General features: G+C 48.5%; 1 protein-coding gene across 6 annotated transcripts in view; it reads right to left on the bottom strand.

Moving 5' to 3' along the window:
* Positions 1-714: 714 nt before the first annotated feature.
* IL17RE (interleukin 17 receptor E) overlaps positions 715-16,040 on the bottom strand; it is a 59,272-nt gene continuing 43,946 nt past the window's right edge. For 5 of the 6 annotated variants that reach the window (XM_083425220.1, XM_083425221.1, XM_083425219.1 and 2 more), the window contains 7 exons: positions 15,452-15,499; positions 13,340-13,385; positions 11,412-11,563; positions 9,793-9,861; positions 8,142-8,193; positions 5,997-6,107; positions 715-2,693 (listed from right to left, as the gene is read on the bottom strand). In XM_083425220.1, the coding sequence (XP_083281346.1) occupies positions 1,990-2,693; positions 5,997-6,107; positions 8,142-8,193; positions 9,793-9,861; positions 11,412-11,563; positions 13,340-13,385; positions 15,452-15,499 (1,182 nt within the window). In that variant the 3' untranslated portion in view covers positions 715-1,989. The remainder of the gene's footprint in view (positions 2,694-5,996; positions 6,108-8,141; positions 8,194-9,792; positions 9,862-11,411; positions 11,564-13,339; positions 13,386-15,451; positions 15,500-16,040) is intronic. The other variant, XR_014507546.1, reaches the window with a different exon arrangement.

Here is a 16,040-nt window from a genome sequence, read left to right as displayed (position 1 = left end):
GTTCACATTTATACTACAGAAGGGATGGAAAACTTCTGGCTCTCCAGAGGCCAATGGACTACAACTCCCATCATCCCATTCTGCCAGAGGCTGATGGGAGTTGTAGTTCAGCAAACATCTGGAGGGCCCCCATTTCGCAACCTCAGTATTAGAGGGGAGATAGCTTGGTTTAAAAGGTTATTCTTTCCCACCTGTGCGCTTCTGTTTGGCCAAAATCAAGAGAGGCAATCAGGACAGACTGGCGCCTGGTGCCACCACACCCTCAGTCACCAGCGGCAAACAAAGGTCCTTTGAGCTATGGGCAGCACTGCCAAGTGTGTGTCACATAGAAACCATATATCTTATTCTGTTTACATCTGCAATCTACATCTTCAAGGGCTTAGAGGAGATGCCAATAATTCAGAAAGCAAGCACATACATTTTCCTATCAATTGAAAACAGGTGCTAACACCCTGCCCCACCCCCTGGCTGTGGCTGGTATCACCATCAAAAGCTATAATTTAATGTTCATTGTGAAGACTTGTTTGTGATACCTCAGTGACACGTCTGCAAGCTTAATAAGCTCATGTCTAGAAGCACCTCAAGTTCTGTAATACACAACCAAGTTATGCGTGCATTGCAACAGGACAAGTCTCGATCTGCCTTTTCAAGGTTGAATGGTATTGTATGTACACCCCAAGCACAGAAGTGATCTATACATCAAAGATGCGTGCGCATTTTTAAAGTAATTTTTATTATCGTATTCCAAACAGAAAAAAACAAGAACATAAGGACTCATATAAAAGACACCCCCCAACGCATTCGACAAACACACAACAAAACAAAAAAAGCGTTCCCTCAACGTAATCCTTAAGTGACATGCTTGCTTTGTACTTATGTGAACAAGAGGCAGGCTGGTGACCAGAACAGGTAGCTTGAGAGATTTGTAGTTATTTAAATGTATATTCCTTAATAGCTTACCGTTGGGCAGAATGCTGCCTCCATATTTCCCCTCATATATTCACAAGTTAAATTGCTAGAGAAACCCGCTTTTAAAAGGAAAGCAGAAAATGCAAAGAGTGGAGGGGGCAGGTTAGTTCTACAGCCCTGAAATGGCCTGCCGGTGAGCAGTTTAAGGTTTCCTGTTAGCCAATTCAGTTGCAGTAGGGCCAATATGACTGTCCTCCAGAGCACCTCTTTTGGGGTGATTGCAGCGTCACATAAATTACACATGGCAAGACACAGCTCCAATATTGCACAGCCCCTCCTCTGGCGTCAATGCCACACAGCGGCCTCCTGACCTTTCCTGTGCCGTGACAGGCATTAACTTGCACCGCACTATCATTTCCACGGCAACCGTTTCCAAAACCGCTGTGCAAGACGAGGCCTAGCCGGTGGAGCAGCTTCCAACTCGGCCGAGTTTGGCTGCTCTTTTTTGTGGCGTTGGGACTCAGAAGGCCCCGGACTTCCTTAGCAAGCAGAGCAGCCTCTCCTTTAGCTTAGGACACTGAGTTTGGACCTTCCTTTTCGCATCCGCAGACCTAAAAAGGTAAAGGTAAAGGGACCCCTGACCATTAGGTCCAGTCGTGGCCGACTCTGGGGTTGCGGCGCTCATCTCACTTTACTGGCCGAGGGAGCCGGCGCACAGCTTCCGGGTCATGAGGCCAGCATGTCTAAGCTGCTTCTGGCGAACCAGATCAGCGCACGAAAACGCCATTTACCTTCCCACCGGAGCGGTACCTATTTATCTACTTGCACTTTGACGTGCTTTCGAACTGCTAGGCTGGCAGGAGCAGGGACTGAGCAACGGGAGCTCACCCCATCATGGGGATTCGAACTGCCAACCTTCTGGTTGGCAAGCCCTAGGCTCAGTGGTTTAACCCACAGCGCCACCTGTGTCCCATCCGCAGACCTAGCAGGCTGCAAACGCCTGGCTTCCTAGGTTCTGAAACGGAGGGAGAGCCCCACTTCAAAACCCCACACGTTCTCCGCCGGGAAGTGCGTCTCTCCTCAAGCGCAGCTCGGCCTGCGCAGTTTGGGATGAGGAGCGAAAGGGACCAGGGAGCTCGCAAACTTCTCCGTGGCTGACCTCCAAGGCTGATGCCTCTGGCTCCGCACGGCTTTCTTCCTCTCGGCCTTGAGCAAGCGGCACACCAGGGCCTTAGCGCTGGCGCGGAGCCATCTTGGGGTTGAGCTGGAAGGGCCCTGAAGCACCCTGACCAGGCCTGGGAGTTCCTGAGGCAGGCGGTATCGAGGAAGGAAGTGCAAGGCCCGGGGGATGTTGCGCCGGCCGCACAGTTTGCTGAAGTAGGCGATGACCCAGTCGCCCTTTCCTCGCACGGCCCCGGGCACCCCCTGCAGTTCGCCTTTCAAGCAGGCCATGGCCGCCCCAAACAGGTCGTGGGGCTCCGGTGCCTTCACGCCGCCGCGCCTGGAGGCCTTCCCTTGCCACAGCCCGTAGGCCCGGGCGCTGCCGACGCTCCACAGTAGGAGGACCTGGCCCTGCTCCCGGCTGACTTGCTCTCGCTGGGCGTACACCCAGGGCAAGATGCCCAGCCGCCCCACGTGGCCCAGCTCCCAGAGGTCCAAGAGCACGGGGCAGCCCAGGGCCGAGCGCAGAAGCGCCGCAAAAGCACACACCAACTGCTTGTGCTCCTCCGAGTCGGGGGAATAGATCAGCAGGATGGGGCGAGAATGGCGCTTGCCCGGTACGTCTGGGGAAAGAAGGGAGAAAGCGGAATCAGGAATGCTTCTCATAAGAAGGTGCTGATCCTTGGCAGGGACTTTCGAGTGGTGGCTCCCCAGCTGTGGAATGCCCTCCCTAGTGAGGTGCAACCTCTCTCCGTCATCATTACTTTTTCAGGAGGAATTTGAAAGCATTCCTGTGGTGGCTGAAGGATACTGTTCCTGGTCAGCCTTCAAGATCATTGAATAGAAACAGGGCTTTAATTGATTTTAGAATATTTTAAGCAGAGGTTGTGTGGCCACCTGTCATGGATTGCTTTAGTTTTGATTCCCGCACGCCAAATGGGGTTGGACTAGATGACCCTCGGGGTCCCTTCCAACTCTATGATTCTGTGATTCTGATAATGGTTTTTTAGTTGAGTCCCAATTGTTTTTAGAATGTTTTTGACTGCTTTAGAATGTTTTTACTTCATTTGTAAAGTTGTCTTATCTCTTTGCCACCACGGGCTCCTTGGGGAGGAAGGGTGTGGCATGAATCCAATAAAATATTAAATAATAATAATAACAACAATAATAATAATTTTTAAAAAGGTAAAGCTACCCCTGCCGGTACGGGCCAGTCGTGTCCGACTCTAGGGTTGCGCGCTCATCTCGCTCAAGAGGCCGGGAGCCAGCACTGTCCGGAGACACTTCCGGGTCACGTGGCTAGCGTAACTAAGCGGCATCAGGTGAGCCAGCACCAGCGCCGCACACGGAAACGCCATTTACCTTCCCGCTAGAAAGCAGTCCCTATTTATCAACTTGCACTTAGGGGTGCTTTCGAACTGCTAGGTGGGCAGGAGCTGGCACTGAATGACGGGAGCTTACCCCGCCGCGGGGATTCGAACCACTGACCTTGCGATCAGCAAGTCCTAGGCACTGAGGTTTTACCCACAGCGCCACCCCGCCCAACTGGCTGGGTTTCCCCAGCCACTGAGGGTGGCTTCCAAGAGGAGATTAAAATTACATTAAAACATAGATAATAAAGGTTTTAAAGGTAAAGGGAGCCCTGACCATTAGGTCCAGTCGTGACCGACTCTGGGGTTGTGGCGCTCATCTCGCTTTACTGGCCGAGGGAGCTGGCATACAGCTTCCAGGTCATGTGGCCAGCATGACAAAGCCGCTTCTGGCAAACCAGAGTAGCGCACGGAAACGCCGTTATCTTCCCGCCGGAGTGGTACCTATTTATCTACTTGCACTTTGACGTGCTTTTGAACTGCTAGGTTGGCAGGAGCAGGGACTGAGCAACGGGAGCTCACCCCGTCACGGGAATTCGAATCGCCGACCTTCTGATCCGCAAGTCCTAGGCTCTGTGGTTTAACCCACAGCGCCACCCGCGTCCCTTCAAATAAAGGTCTTAGGTTCCTCCTAAATGGGGCCTTGCCAACCATGAGCTACAATGGATCGCCAAATGAGTCTGGATGTAGCAGCACGAACTACCAGTGACTATGAAATATCCCTTCCCAGCAGATCATGGGAATGATAATGTCTGGTGTTTATTCTGTTTCCATCATCCTGCTTTAGCTGAGACAAATGTCCTGCTCAGAATTCAGTCCACTCCCGGCTGCACCATGAATTCATAATACTTCAGTGGAGAGCAAATGGAGGTTCTGGCAATGATAAGCTCCTGACTAGAGCAGAAGTGAAAATAAAAGCTGGATGCTGAAAAGAATGAGCCATTAACAGAGATGGCTTTTAACTGCATGGCCTGCAGATATTTGCTTTATGTTGGTACAGAAAAGAGCCTTCTCTGTGGTGGCACCTCCCCTATGGAGATTCGGCAAGCACCAATATTGGATGCTTCTGGCATGCTTTGAAAACATACCTATTTGCCCAGGCATTCCTTGGCCATTAACGCCAGTTTTTAGCACCCTAATTACTGTAACTGACGCTAATATTTCACTCATGTGTTTTTATAGGTATTTTTTCGGACTTCTTGGTATACTGCCATTGCTTCTTGGTTGTAAACTGTTTTGGCACTCTGTGGAGTGAAAGGCAGTACAGAAATAATTGAAATGAATTCATAACTTTGTCCTGCTATATTTTTTTCACATTGACCCTACACACACTTCCAGGCAAGGAAAAAAGTGACCTTCTGCATAAGAGTAGATGGACTAACATTTTTACACACAAATGCCACCACATGGTAAGAATTGTTTTTGTCATTCTCAACCAATCTTTTCTGAAAAACATTCAGGTTTTTCTTACGTTGCTTTATGAAACGTTATGCATACTTACGGTGTTAAACAATAAGAATGACTATAATTTAGGGCAATTCCTAAATTTGCCCCTATCTCAAAGGGAGTCAACATGACGCCCTTGAGAAGTTTTTGGACTACAACTCCCATCAACCCCAGCAAGCATGGCCAATGGTCAGTGTGGATGGGAGATGCAGTCCCACAAAAATATTTGCAGGCAACCTCTGCCCTATGTGATGAAATACAGAGGATGCTTCTGCTCTGACAACTGTCTCACCACACAGGACTGAATTACTAGAGTGCGTCGCCTTTTGGGAGTGGCCGTCGAGACCATATAACACCGGTCCTGAAAGACCTACATTGGCTCCCAGCATGTTTCTGGGCACAATTCAGAGTGTTGGTGCTGACCTTTAAAGCCCTAAATGGCCTCAGCCCTGTATACCTGAAGGAGCATCTCCACCCCCATCGTTCAGCCCGGACATTGAGGTCCAGCTCCGAGGGCCTTCTGGCGGCTCCCTCACTGTGAGAAGTGAGGGTACAGGGAACCAGGCAGAGGGCCTTCTCGATAGTGGCCCCCGCCCTGTGGAACGCCCTCCCATCAGATGTCAAGGAAATAAACAACTATCTGACTTTCAGAAGACATCTGAAGGCAGCCTTGTTTAGGGAAATTTTTAAGGACTAATCTTTTATCGTGTTTTAATACAGCGGTACCTTGGTTTACAACCATAATCCGTTCTGGAGGTTCAGTTGTATACCAAAACCAAGGTATGCTTTCACCAATGGGGCCTCCCCCCAAAAATGGGTTGTAATAAATAAATAAATAAGGGTTGTAATAAAAAAAAAAGGGACACGTACTTCCGGGTTTGTAACCCAAAACGGTTGTAATCCAAAGCGGTTGCAAACCAAGGTACCACTGTATTCTTTTGGGAGCCGCCTAACAGTGGCTGGGGAAACTCAGCCAGATGGGCAGGGTATAAATAAATTATTATTATTATTATTATTATTATTATTATTATTATTATTATTTCAAAGACATTTCCCGCCCTTTCACCAACACACAGTGATAGTTCTTCTTATCCCGCCGATGCTTCTTACCTCTATGAAGCCTGCGCAGAACACAGCGAATTAGCAGAACAGCTGCGACCAGCAGCAACACTAGTCCTAGACTGACTCCAAAGGCCAGCAGCCCCCAGTGCCTGTGAGTCACTAGTAGGGAGAAAAAAGGAGGTGAGAAATTAACACAAATTAACAACAACCTGCACTACCTTTCCATCTGCTCAGGGATCTATGTATGTTGTTTCTCTTTCCATCTGAAACACTCCTAGCAAACTCATTCTCTGAGTGTGGATCTTCATGGAGCCAAAATTTGCACCATCCACGAGAGGGGGAGGCATCGCCAGTCTCTGGGGGAACCTCAAGGTATGCGGGAGCACTTTAAAATCAATCAATCAATCTAAGGACCGTGTGTGTGTGTGTGTGTGTGTGTCAAAGAGAACCAAAACAGACCAATGAGGACTGAACATGCTCAGTGGCCACAAAATGCTGAATGCCTCTTGCAGGGTGGGGGCAGAATGGAGTATTATGGAAGATAGCAGGACTGATGGGAATCTCGCATGAACCAACCCAGATCCCGCCTTCATCATCAGAGGTCCTTCTTCGTGTTGTGCACTCTCCAAGACAGGTGTGGAGGGTGGCAATGTGAAAACGGGCCTTTTCAGTGGTGGCTCCGCACTTAGGGAATGCTCTCCCTAGGGAGGCACCGCCTGACACCATCACTGACTACATGTAGGCACCAGGCAACCCTTTTTTTTCTTTTCAACCAAGCTTTCTTTTTGGTCCTTTTGCTTGGAGTGCCATAAATAATAACAGTATCAACCTGAATGGGAGCACTCGCTACTGCAACCTTTTGTTGCAGGACCCACTTGCCCATCCTAAAATATAAAGTTTTCATGCCGTCCCTTCTCTCCATGGTATATACCATATTTTTCGCTCCATAAGACGCGCCTTTTTCTTCCTAAAAAGTAAAGGGAAATGTCTGTGCGTCGTATGGAGCGAATGCGTGGTCCCTGGAGCCGAATTGCCCAGGGGCAAAAAGCAGATCATGCTTTTTTTTTAAGAGGGAAGGGGGTGTTGAAAGGAAGCAGCTGATCGATGGGATCGGGAGAGAGATAAGGGACACGATGAAGGAGGCTGCCTGTGAGGGGGGAGGTAAAAGCCCATGGATCTTCAGAATTTTTACACTGGGTCACCCCAAATTCACCATCAGATCACATAGCATGTCCATGGCTACAGCCTGCACCAAAAAAATCAGGCACCCACTGTTTCCTGGGGCTGCAATGGTGCAAAAATGTGGTTACAAAGCACGGATCCACATGGATCCTCAGGATTTTTGCATTGGGCTACCCCAAATTCACCATCAGATCACATGTCTGTGGCCACAGCATGAACCACGAAAATCATACATCCACTGTTTCGTTCAGAATATTTTTTTTCCTCTTCTGAAAACTAGGTGCGTATTATGGTCAGGTGCGTCTTATGGGGTGAAAAATACGGTATGTGCTACTAATCCTCTTATGACTAACCCTACTGGGGAGCCTTAGCATTGCAGCAACACGCCTTGAGACTCCATCCTTCAATGGAGAGTCTTCACTGAGGACTCTCCTTCATTGGAGAGTTTTAAGCAGAGGTTGGATGGTCTTGGATGCTTAATTTGAGATTCCTGCATTGCAGGGGGTTGGGTTGGACCCTTGGTGTCCCTTCCAACTCTTTGAGTCTATGTTCTCCCAGAGGGTACTGATATTTTCCCCATTCGCTGGCTGACAAAACAGGTTCCCCATCCCTGCCTGCACCAAAGAACAAGTGGTATGTGAACTACAACCCGCCTCCGTGTACTACAAGATCTAGAACATCTAGTTCTGACTCACTACTCTTTCCAAGAAGACTTCTCACTGTTCCACATTTAGCTGGGGCCATGGGCGAAGCCAAGGGAGGGGGTGCAGGCAGGGAGGGGCAGCTGCTCCCCCCCCCCCAATCAATAAAAGTACATAGCTAACTGAGGTTCTGCCGCTCCTAACAAAAATCATGGCTACGCCCATGGCTGGGACCCAGCACTGCTTCCTCAGGAAAACAACCAGGCAACCACACGCAAGGGATGACACATGCAGCCACTCCCCACAATGGGGCAAGGTGCCGTTCCTTAAATCCCTCCCACTCCCAGCCTAATATGGGATGGCAACTTACCATCTGGGCACAGAAGCTGTTTGCCAGCGAAGCGCACATCAGAACGCCAGACCTGACAAACCAGATGGAGAGAGAAGGAAGGACACGTGAAACAGGTTTTACTGACACAAGACTGGACTGTATACAAGTTGTACAAGTGACAATAAAGTATTTCAATTTCAATTCAGTAGCTCGCACGTTTTGCAGCTGTCAAGCGGTCGGCCAGTGGTGCAGGTCTCTGGAATCGAGCCCCACCTACTGCTGAAACTGTTCTCTACCAAGCAAGGTTCTACTCAAAGTCAACAAAAGAGGTTAAAAGACTGTCCCAAGGCAAATCTTTAAAAATGTAGTATAAACACTGGCCTGTGAGCGTTCCAGTTTGGAGATCAGCCTTTACCGAAGGTGTCATGGGCTTTGAAGATCCTCGAACTCAGGATGAAAGGGAGAAACGTGCTAAGAGGAAGGCACGCTTGGCAAACCCTCACCGTGATCAACTCCCATCCAGAAACCTATGTCCCCACTGTGGAAGGACATGTGGATCCAGAATTGGTCCCCACAGTCACTTACGGACTCACTGTTAAAACCATGTTTATGGAAGACAATCTTACTCAGCTACGAGAGATCACCAAAGAAGAAGACGACTCAAAGTAGACCCACTGGAGTTAATTAACTTAAGCTAACTACCGTATTTTTCGCTCTATAAGACGCGCCAGACCATAAGACGCACCTAGTTTGTTTTCTAGTTTTCCTAGGAGGAAAACAACAACAAAAATATTCTGAATCTCAGAAGCCAGAACAGCAAGAGGGATTGCTGCGCAGCGAAAGCAGCAAACCCTCTTCCTGTTCTGGCTCCTGGGATAGCTGTGCAGCCTGCATTCGCTCCATAAGACACACACACATTTCCCTTTACTTTTTAGGAGGGAAAAAGTGAGTCTTACAGAGCAAAAAATACGGTATGTCTGTTAACTCCAAGGTGACTCCTCTGGGCAGGACTAGTGATGGATGCAATCCAATGTACAGTGGTGCCCCGCAAGACGAATGCCTCGCAAGACGGAAAACCTGCTAGACGAAAGGGTTTTCTGTTTTTCAATGCGCTTCGCAGGACGAATTTCTCTATGGGCTTGCTTCGCAAGACGAAAATGTCTTGAGATTCTTGCGATTTTTTCCCGCTCCCCACCCCCTTTTTCTAAGGCGCTAAGCTGCTAATAGCCTTTTAGCAGCTAATCCGCTAACCCCTTAAGCCTTTAATACCCGCTAATAGCCTTTTAGCAGCTAATCCGCTAATCCCTTAAGCCTTTAATAGCCGCTAATAGCCGCAAAACCGCTAATAGCGCTAATCCGCTAATCGGGTTGCTTCGCAAGACGAAAAGACTCGCGGAACGGATTCTTTTCGTCTTGCGAGGCACCACTGTACAGTGGTACCTCTGGTTACGTACTTAATTCGTTCTGGAGGTCCGTTCTTAACCTGAAACTGCTCTTAACCCGAAGCACCACCTTAGCTAATGTGGCCTCCCGCTGCCACCGTGCGATTTCTGTTCTCATCCTGAAGCAAAGTTCTTAACCCAAGGTACTATTTCTGGGTTAGCGGAGTCTGTAACCTGAAGCGTCTGTTACCCGAGGTACCACTGCATATTACAATACAGGGTGGGGTGGGACTTAGGTTGGTCCTTACCAGTACACAGCTTGTCAATGCCCGCCAAGGAAGGATGAGGTCCAGGTCTCCCAGTCTTGATCTCTCCAGCTGCAAAACATAAGGGTGAGTAGGACATGAGGCCCAGTCCTCTGCCTCGCTCCAGAAAAAAAATGCAGCCCATTTACCGCACCTTCCCTCACCCATCGTAGAATTGTAGAGTTGGAAGGCACCCCAAGGATCATCTAGTCCAGCCTCCCTGCAATGCAGCAATCTCAGCTAAAGCATCCATGACAGATGGCCATCCAACCTCTGCTTAAAAACCTCCAAAGGAGGAGCGCCTATCACCTCCTGAGGGACTTCGTTCCACTGTCAAACAGCTTGTGCCGTCAGAAAAATCTTCCTGATGTTTAGCCAGAATCTCCTTTCTTGTAACTTGAAGCCATTGGTTCGAGTCCTACCCTCCAGAGCAGGAGAGAACAAGCTTGCTCCATTTTCCATGGGACAGCCCTTCAGATATCTGAAGATGGCTATCGTATCTCCTCTCGGTGTTCTCTTTTCCTGGCTGAACATACCCAGCTCCTTCAGCTGTTCCTCACAAGTCTTGGTTTCCAGACTCTTGATCATCTTGGTTGCCTTCCTCTGCACATGGTCCAGCTTGCCAATATCCTTCTTAAATTGTGGTACCCAGAACTGGACACAGTACTCCAGGTGTAGTGTGACCAAGGCAGAATAGAGCAGTACTATTACTTCCCTTGATCTGGACACTATGCTTCTGTTGCCAGAGTGGTGCATGCTCTAGTTATCTCCCGCTTGGACTACTGCAATGCAGTCTACGTGGGGCTACCTTTGAAGGTGACTCGGAAACTGCAATTAATCCAGAATGCGGCAGTTAGACTGGTTACTGGGAGTGGCCACCGAGACCATATAACACCAGTCCTGAAAGGTCTTCATTGGCTCCCAGTATGTTTCCAAGCACAATTCAAAGTGTTCGTGCTGACCTTTAAAGCCCTAAACGGCCTCAGTCCAGTATACCTGAAGGAGTGTCTCCACCCCCATCATTCAGCCGGAAACTGAGGTCCAGCACCTTCTGGCAGTTCCCTCGCTGCAAGAAGTGAGGTTACAGGGAACTAGGCAGAGGGTCTTCTTGGTAGTGGTGCCTGCCCTGTGGAACACCCTCCCACCAGATGTCAAAGAGAAAAATAACTACCAAACTTTTAGAAGACATCTGAAGGCAGCCCTGTTTAGGGAAGTTTTTAATGTCTGGCACTGTGTTGTTTTTAATATTCGGTTGGAAGCCACCCAGAATGGCTGGGGAAACCCAGCCAGATGGACAGGGTATAAATATTATTATTATTATTATTATTATTAATAATAATAATAATAATGCAGCCTAGAATAGGATTCGCTTTTTTTGCTGCTGCATCACCGTGTTGACTCATGTTCAGCTTGTGGTCCACTAAGACCCCCTAGATCCTTTTCACATGCACTACTGGCAAGCCAGGTGTCCCCCATCTTACATTTGTGTAGCTGGTTTTTCCTCCCTAAATGCAGAACCTTACATTTGTCTCTTCTGAAATTAATTTTGTTGGTTTGGGCCAGTCCGGGTGGATCCCAACCCAAGTTAACCCTCCTCCTCTCCGGCTCCAAAAGTCACTTACATGGGTGATGGTATAGACAGGTGGCTCAGGCTCACACTGGTGCGGAGACTGCTTCTGACAAAAGGCCGAGCTGAAGGATGCTGGTGCGCGAGAATGAAAATGCAAGTGGAGCTGCCAAGGCTTGACACTCATAGATACATTCCAGGCAGTGTCTAGGAAGAAAGACCGGCACCAAGTTGTTCTAATGTCTCAGACCTTTTTAGGCATATGTTTGCACTTTAAACAAAAAATTAATTCTTACAAACTCTTAGGCGCATCTGATATGTGTGTGACCGCGGCATCGCGCTGAACCCGGAAGTGACCTGGAAACGTCACAATAACGGCACAGAATAGGGCAGAACAGGGTGGAGGTGAAATGGGGTGTTTCAAGGCTCTTCCAATGGTGTTTTGAATATACGCGATTTCACTTAAACGCACGGGGCCTTGGAACGTAACCTCCGCGTAAGTCGGGAGTTGCCTGTATAGCAACATCATACACGCATAAAATATATCCCAGAAGGTGGAGTTTAGGCAACACATCCAAATCAACATGGGTCTTCAGAAAACTAAAGCAGGGGCAAGTGAAAAAACCCTAGATAGGTATCCTGGCACCCTTGCAGTTAGTTCAGTGCTGCCTACAGTAGGCTGTAAGTATTCTGTATTTCCACTACTTTGCCACATGAGGGCGCAATTGCGTTTCAGTGTTAACAATGCAAACACAGCTCTTCCCAATTAAAGGAAACAAGTGACAAGACTGCTCAAAACTAAGCAGGAACATTTAACTTTAAAATCCACATAACAAGCCATTCTGTTTTCACAAAACAACGTTGGGGCGAGAATCTTCACGTTGCTTTAGACTGACTACAAACACCAGGGAAGTCTTTTGTTTCAACTGTTCATTGTTTATGGTCAACATGTTTTCTGCCAGTTAAGAGGACCGTGCATTTACGCCATGGGCAGCAAACTAAGGCCCGGGGGCCAGATCCGGCCCAATTGCCTTCTAAATCCAGCCCATGGACGGTCCGGGAACCAGCGTGTTTTTACATGAGTAGAATGTGTGCTTTTATTTAAAATGCATTTCTGGGTTATTTGTGGGGCATAGGTATTCGTTCATTCTTTTTCTTTTCAATGTATAGTCTGCCCCCCCCCACAAGGTCTGAGGGACAGTAAACCGGCCGGGTGCTGAAAAAGGTTGCTGACCCCTGCTCTATCCTCTTCCTTAAAAAGGTAAAGGAACCCCTGACCCTTAGGTCCAGTTGCGAACGACTCTGGGGTTGCAGTGCTCATCTCGCTTTATTGGCCGAGGGAGCTGGCATACAGCCTCTGGGTCATGTGGCCAGCATGACTAAGCCGCTTCTGGCAAACCAGAGCAGCGTACGGAAACGCTGTTTACCTTCCTGCCAGAGTGGTACCTATTTATCTACTTGCACTATGACCTGCTTTCGAACTGCTAGGTTGGCAGGAGCAGGGACCGAGCAACGGGAGCTCACCCCATCGCAGGGATTTGAACCGCCGACCTTCTGATCGGCAAGCCCTAGGCTCTGTAGTTTAACCCACAGTGCCACCCGCGTCCCATCCTCTTCCTTAGTGTTCCCTTTATAGGACTTAGCATGGCAGAGAATGGAAACAAAAGCAGAATCAATTGGCTCTGCCTGTCAATTTCTCTGGCTCCATCTACTGTCGGCCCCCTTGCCTTCCGCCCTACCAGTCCCAACGAGCACCAGCCTCCACTGACAGCTGAACAGCAATGAGACGACCTGCATCTGAGTGCTGTTGTGATGGGAAAGGAATGTACAGACACGGGTAGAGAAAAGAGCTTTGGGTCCGTGCTTGCAACCCTAATGAGCATGATCTCTGGTTCAGTGAGAAGGAATCGCCTCCCTTGCCCCAATCACCACCTCCCCATCATCCTACGATACCAAACCAGCAGGTTTGAGCTGCAGACTCACCTGTCCGGAGTGGGCACTGAATGTGGCTGCTGTTTTTGTAGGAAAACTAGAAAAGACAGACAGTAAAGACACTGGATCACTGGAAGAGCTGGGGCTGGTGAAACCAAACGAGCAACTCACACTCACAGAATGAAAGAACAGCAAAATCAGCAGGAGTCCTCAATTCTAGCCCCCTGCCTTCCTTCAGAAGGGGATACTCCAGTGACGGACAACCTTGAATGCAGTCATACCTTCGATCCCAAATGCCTTGCAGGTTGAATGTTTTGGCTCCTGAACGTTGCAAACCTGGAAGTGATTGTTCTGGTTTGCGAACGTTCTTTGGAACCCGAACATCCGACGCGGCTCCCGATTGGCTGTAGGAGCTTCCTGCAGCCAATCGGAAGCCACGCCTTGGTTTCCAAACATTTTGGGAGTCGAATGGACTTCTGGAACGGACTCTGTTCGACTTCCAAGGTACCACTGTATAGGACCTGAACTGACCTCATCGATCAAGCCAACTTAAAACTAAAACCATCAAGTATTTGTCCAAACCTGCTCTTATAAAAGACATGGGGAGCTGCTTTTTAACGAGTCTAACCATTGATCCATCTTGCTCACTACTGTCTACAATGGCTGGGAAATGGCCTTCCGGGATTTCAGACCCCTTCTAGCCCTACCTGGGGATCAAACCTACAAAGCAGCAGGTGCTGTACCGCTGAGCCACATCCCTGACCTCCAGCAGTGAAGATTCCGCGGCACTCCTGAAAGCAACCTGTCCCAGTGCAGAAACACCCAGACGGTCAGCCAGTCGCTAGGACAGCGTGGCTGTAGCTCAGCGGCAGACGCAGAAGGTCCTAGGTTCTGTCCTTGGCATCTGAAGACCACGGTGAGAATATCCTCTGTCTGAAACCCTGGAGAGCCGCTACCAGTCAGTGCAGACAATGTGGAGGTAGAAGGACCTATGGCGTGATGACTCAGTGTAAGGCAACTTCCTGTGTGCCTAAGTTCTTCCCAATGTCCTAACTGAATTCTTGTGCTTACAGTTGTAAGCCCACGACTATGGCTCATCTAGAGCCCCTAAGACTGCAGACCTTGAGAGTCAGCCCCATGTACACTGTAAACATCTAAAAACTTCAGCAGGATTTGGATAACGTTTGTAATGTACTAAAAACTAAGGTGAAATGGGATTTTATAAGAAAAATAGGGGAAATAAGTGAAGCAGTGGGAAAAGATTGAAAATGGTAACCATGGAAGGGGGGAGGGGAGTCAAAGGATTCAGGGAATCCTCAATGAGGGTGAGGATGTTTATTGTTTGAATTTAAATTAGCAATGTAAAACTCAATTAAAAAAAAGATTTATAAGAGAGCCAGCCCCATAGGACTCCGTGTAACTTCCTCCTGAGTCAACCTTCATAAGACTGCACTGCACAGGGTCTGTTTTTCTTTGGACAAAAGCTTTATGCTTTCGAAGGCTTATCAAGTGCAACGCTTTTCATACTCTGAGACATACGGAAAGAAGAAGAAGAAGAGTTTGGATTTGACATCCCGCTTTATCACTACCCTAAGGAGTCTCCAAGCGGCTAACATTCTCCTTTCCCTTCCTCCCCCACAACAAACACTCTGTGAGATGAGTGGGGCTGAGAGACTTCAGAGAAGTGTGACTGGCCCAAGGTCACCCAGCAGCTGCATGTGGAGGAGCGGGGAATCGAACCCGGTTCACCAGATTACGAGACTACCGCTCTTAACCACTACACCACACTGGCTCTCACTGCTGGAAAAACCCCAGCAGGGACTGAGAGCCCATCTGTACCTTGGGCTTTCTAGGCATGGGACAAGCCTAGATGAGCCTTGAGAGGACATGCCTTGTTTGAGGACCACCTTGTCTAGATCAGGGCACGCCAAGCCATATCCTTCCGCAAGAACAGAAGTGAAGTTCACTTTTTTTAAAAGCACACAAACATCTACATCCCAATGCTATCTGCTCAATCCTATGATGATAATGCAACTCCCAAGCTTTCCATCGCTCTCCTGAGACTGTGCAGAGTCCAGACTGGCAACAGTTTTGGGCAGAGAAGACCTGGCACTAGGACTTGCCAGTGTCCGGTGCGAGTAGCAACTGGGAAGCAGGCCTCACCTTGAAGCAGAGCCGAGGGTGAACATCCACCTCCTCAAGAATGTATTCCTAGATAAAGAAAAAAACACGGGAGGATAATCTTGATTGTTTATTTGCAATATTCATCTATCGCTTAGCATGCAAGACCTTTAAGCAATAAGGCACAATAAGATCATTTCAAAAGCACTCCGTTATCTTCTCTCCTATATCAGTTTCCACAACTCAACATGGCAAGGGGGAGGGAATCTGTGACTTTTCAGGTGTTGTTGGCATCTAACTCCCACCCACTCCAGCGAACAGGGCCAACAGATTGACGTTTGGTGCAATTCAGCATTGAAGGGAAGCGTTCTAATGAATAATGTTTTATTATGTTTTTATATATGTTGGAAGCTGCCCAGAGTAGATGGGGCAACCCAGTCAGATGGGCAGGATGCAAATAATAAAAATTATTATTCCTTGGAAAAAGAAGAAGAAGAGGAGGAGGAGGAGGAGGAGTTTGGATTTGATATCCCACTTTATCACTACCCTAAGGAGTCTCAAAGCGGCTAACAATCTCCTTTCCCTTCCTCCCCCACAACAAACACTCTGTGAGGTGAGTGAGGCTGAGAGA

This window comes from Podarcis tiliguerta (genome assembly GCF_965153285.1).
Source record: "Podarcis tiliguerta genome assembly, chromosome: 2".
NCBI lineage: Eukaryota > Metazoa > Chordata > Lepidosauria > Squamata > Lacertidae > Podarcis > Podarcis tiliguerta.
This window is presented reverse-complemented; position numbering and strand designations above follow the sequence as displayed.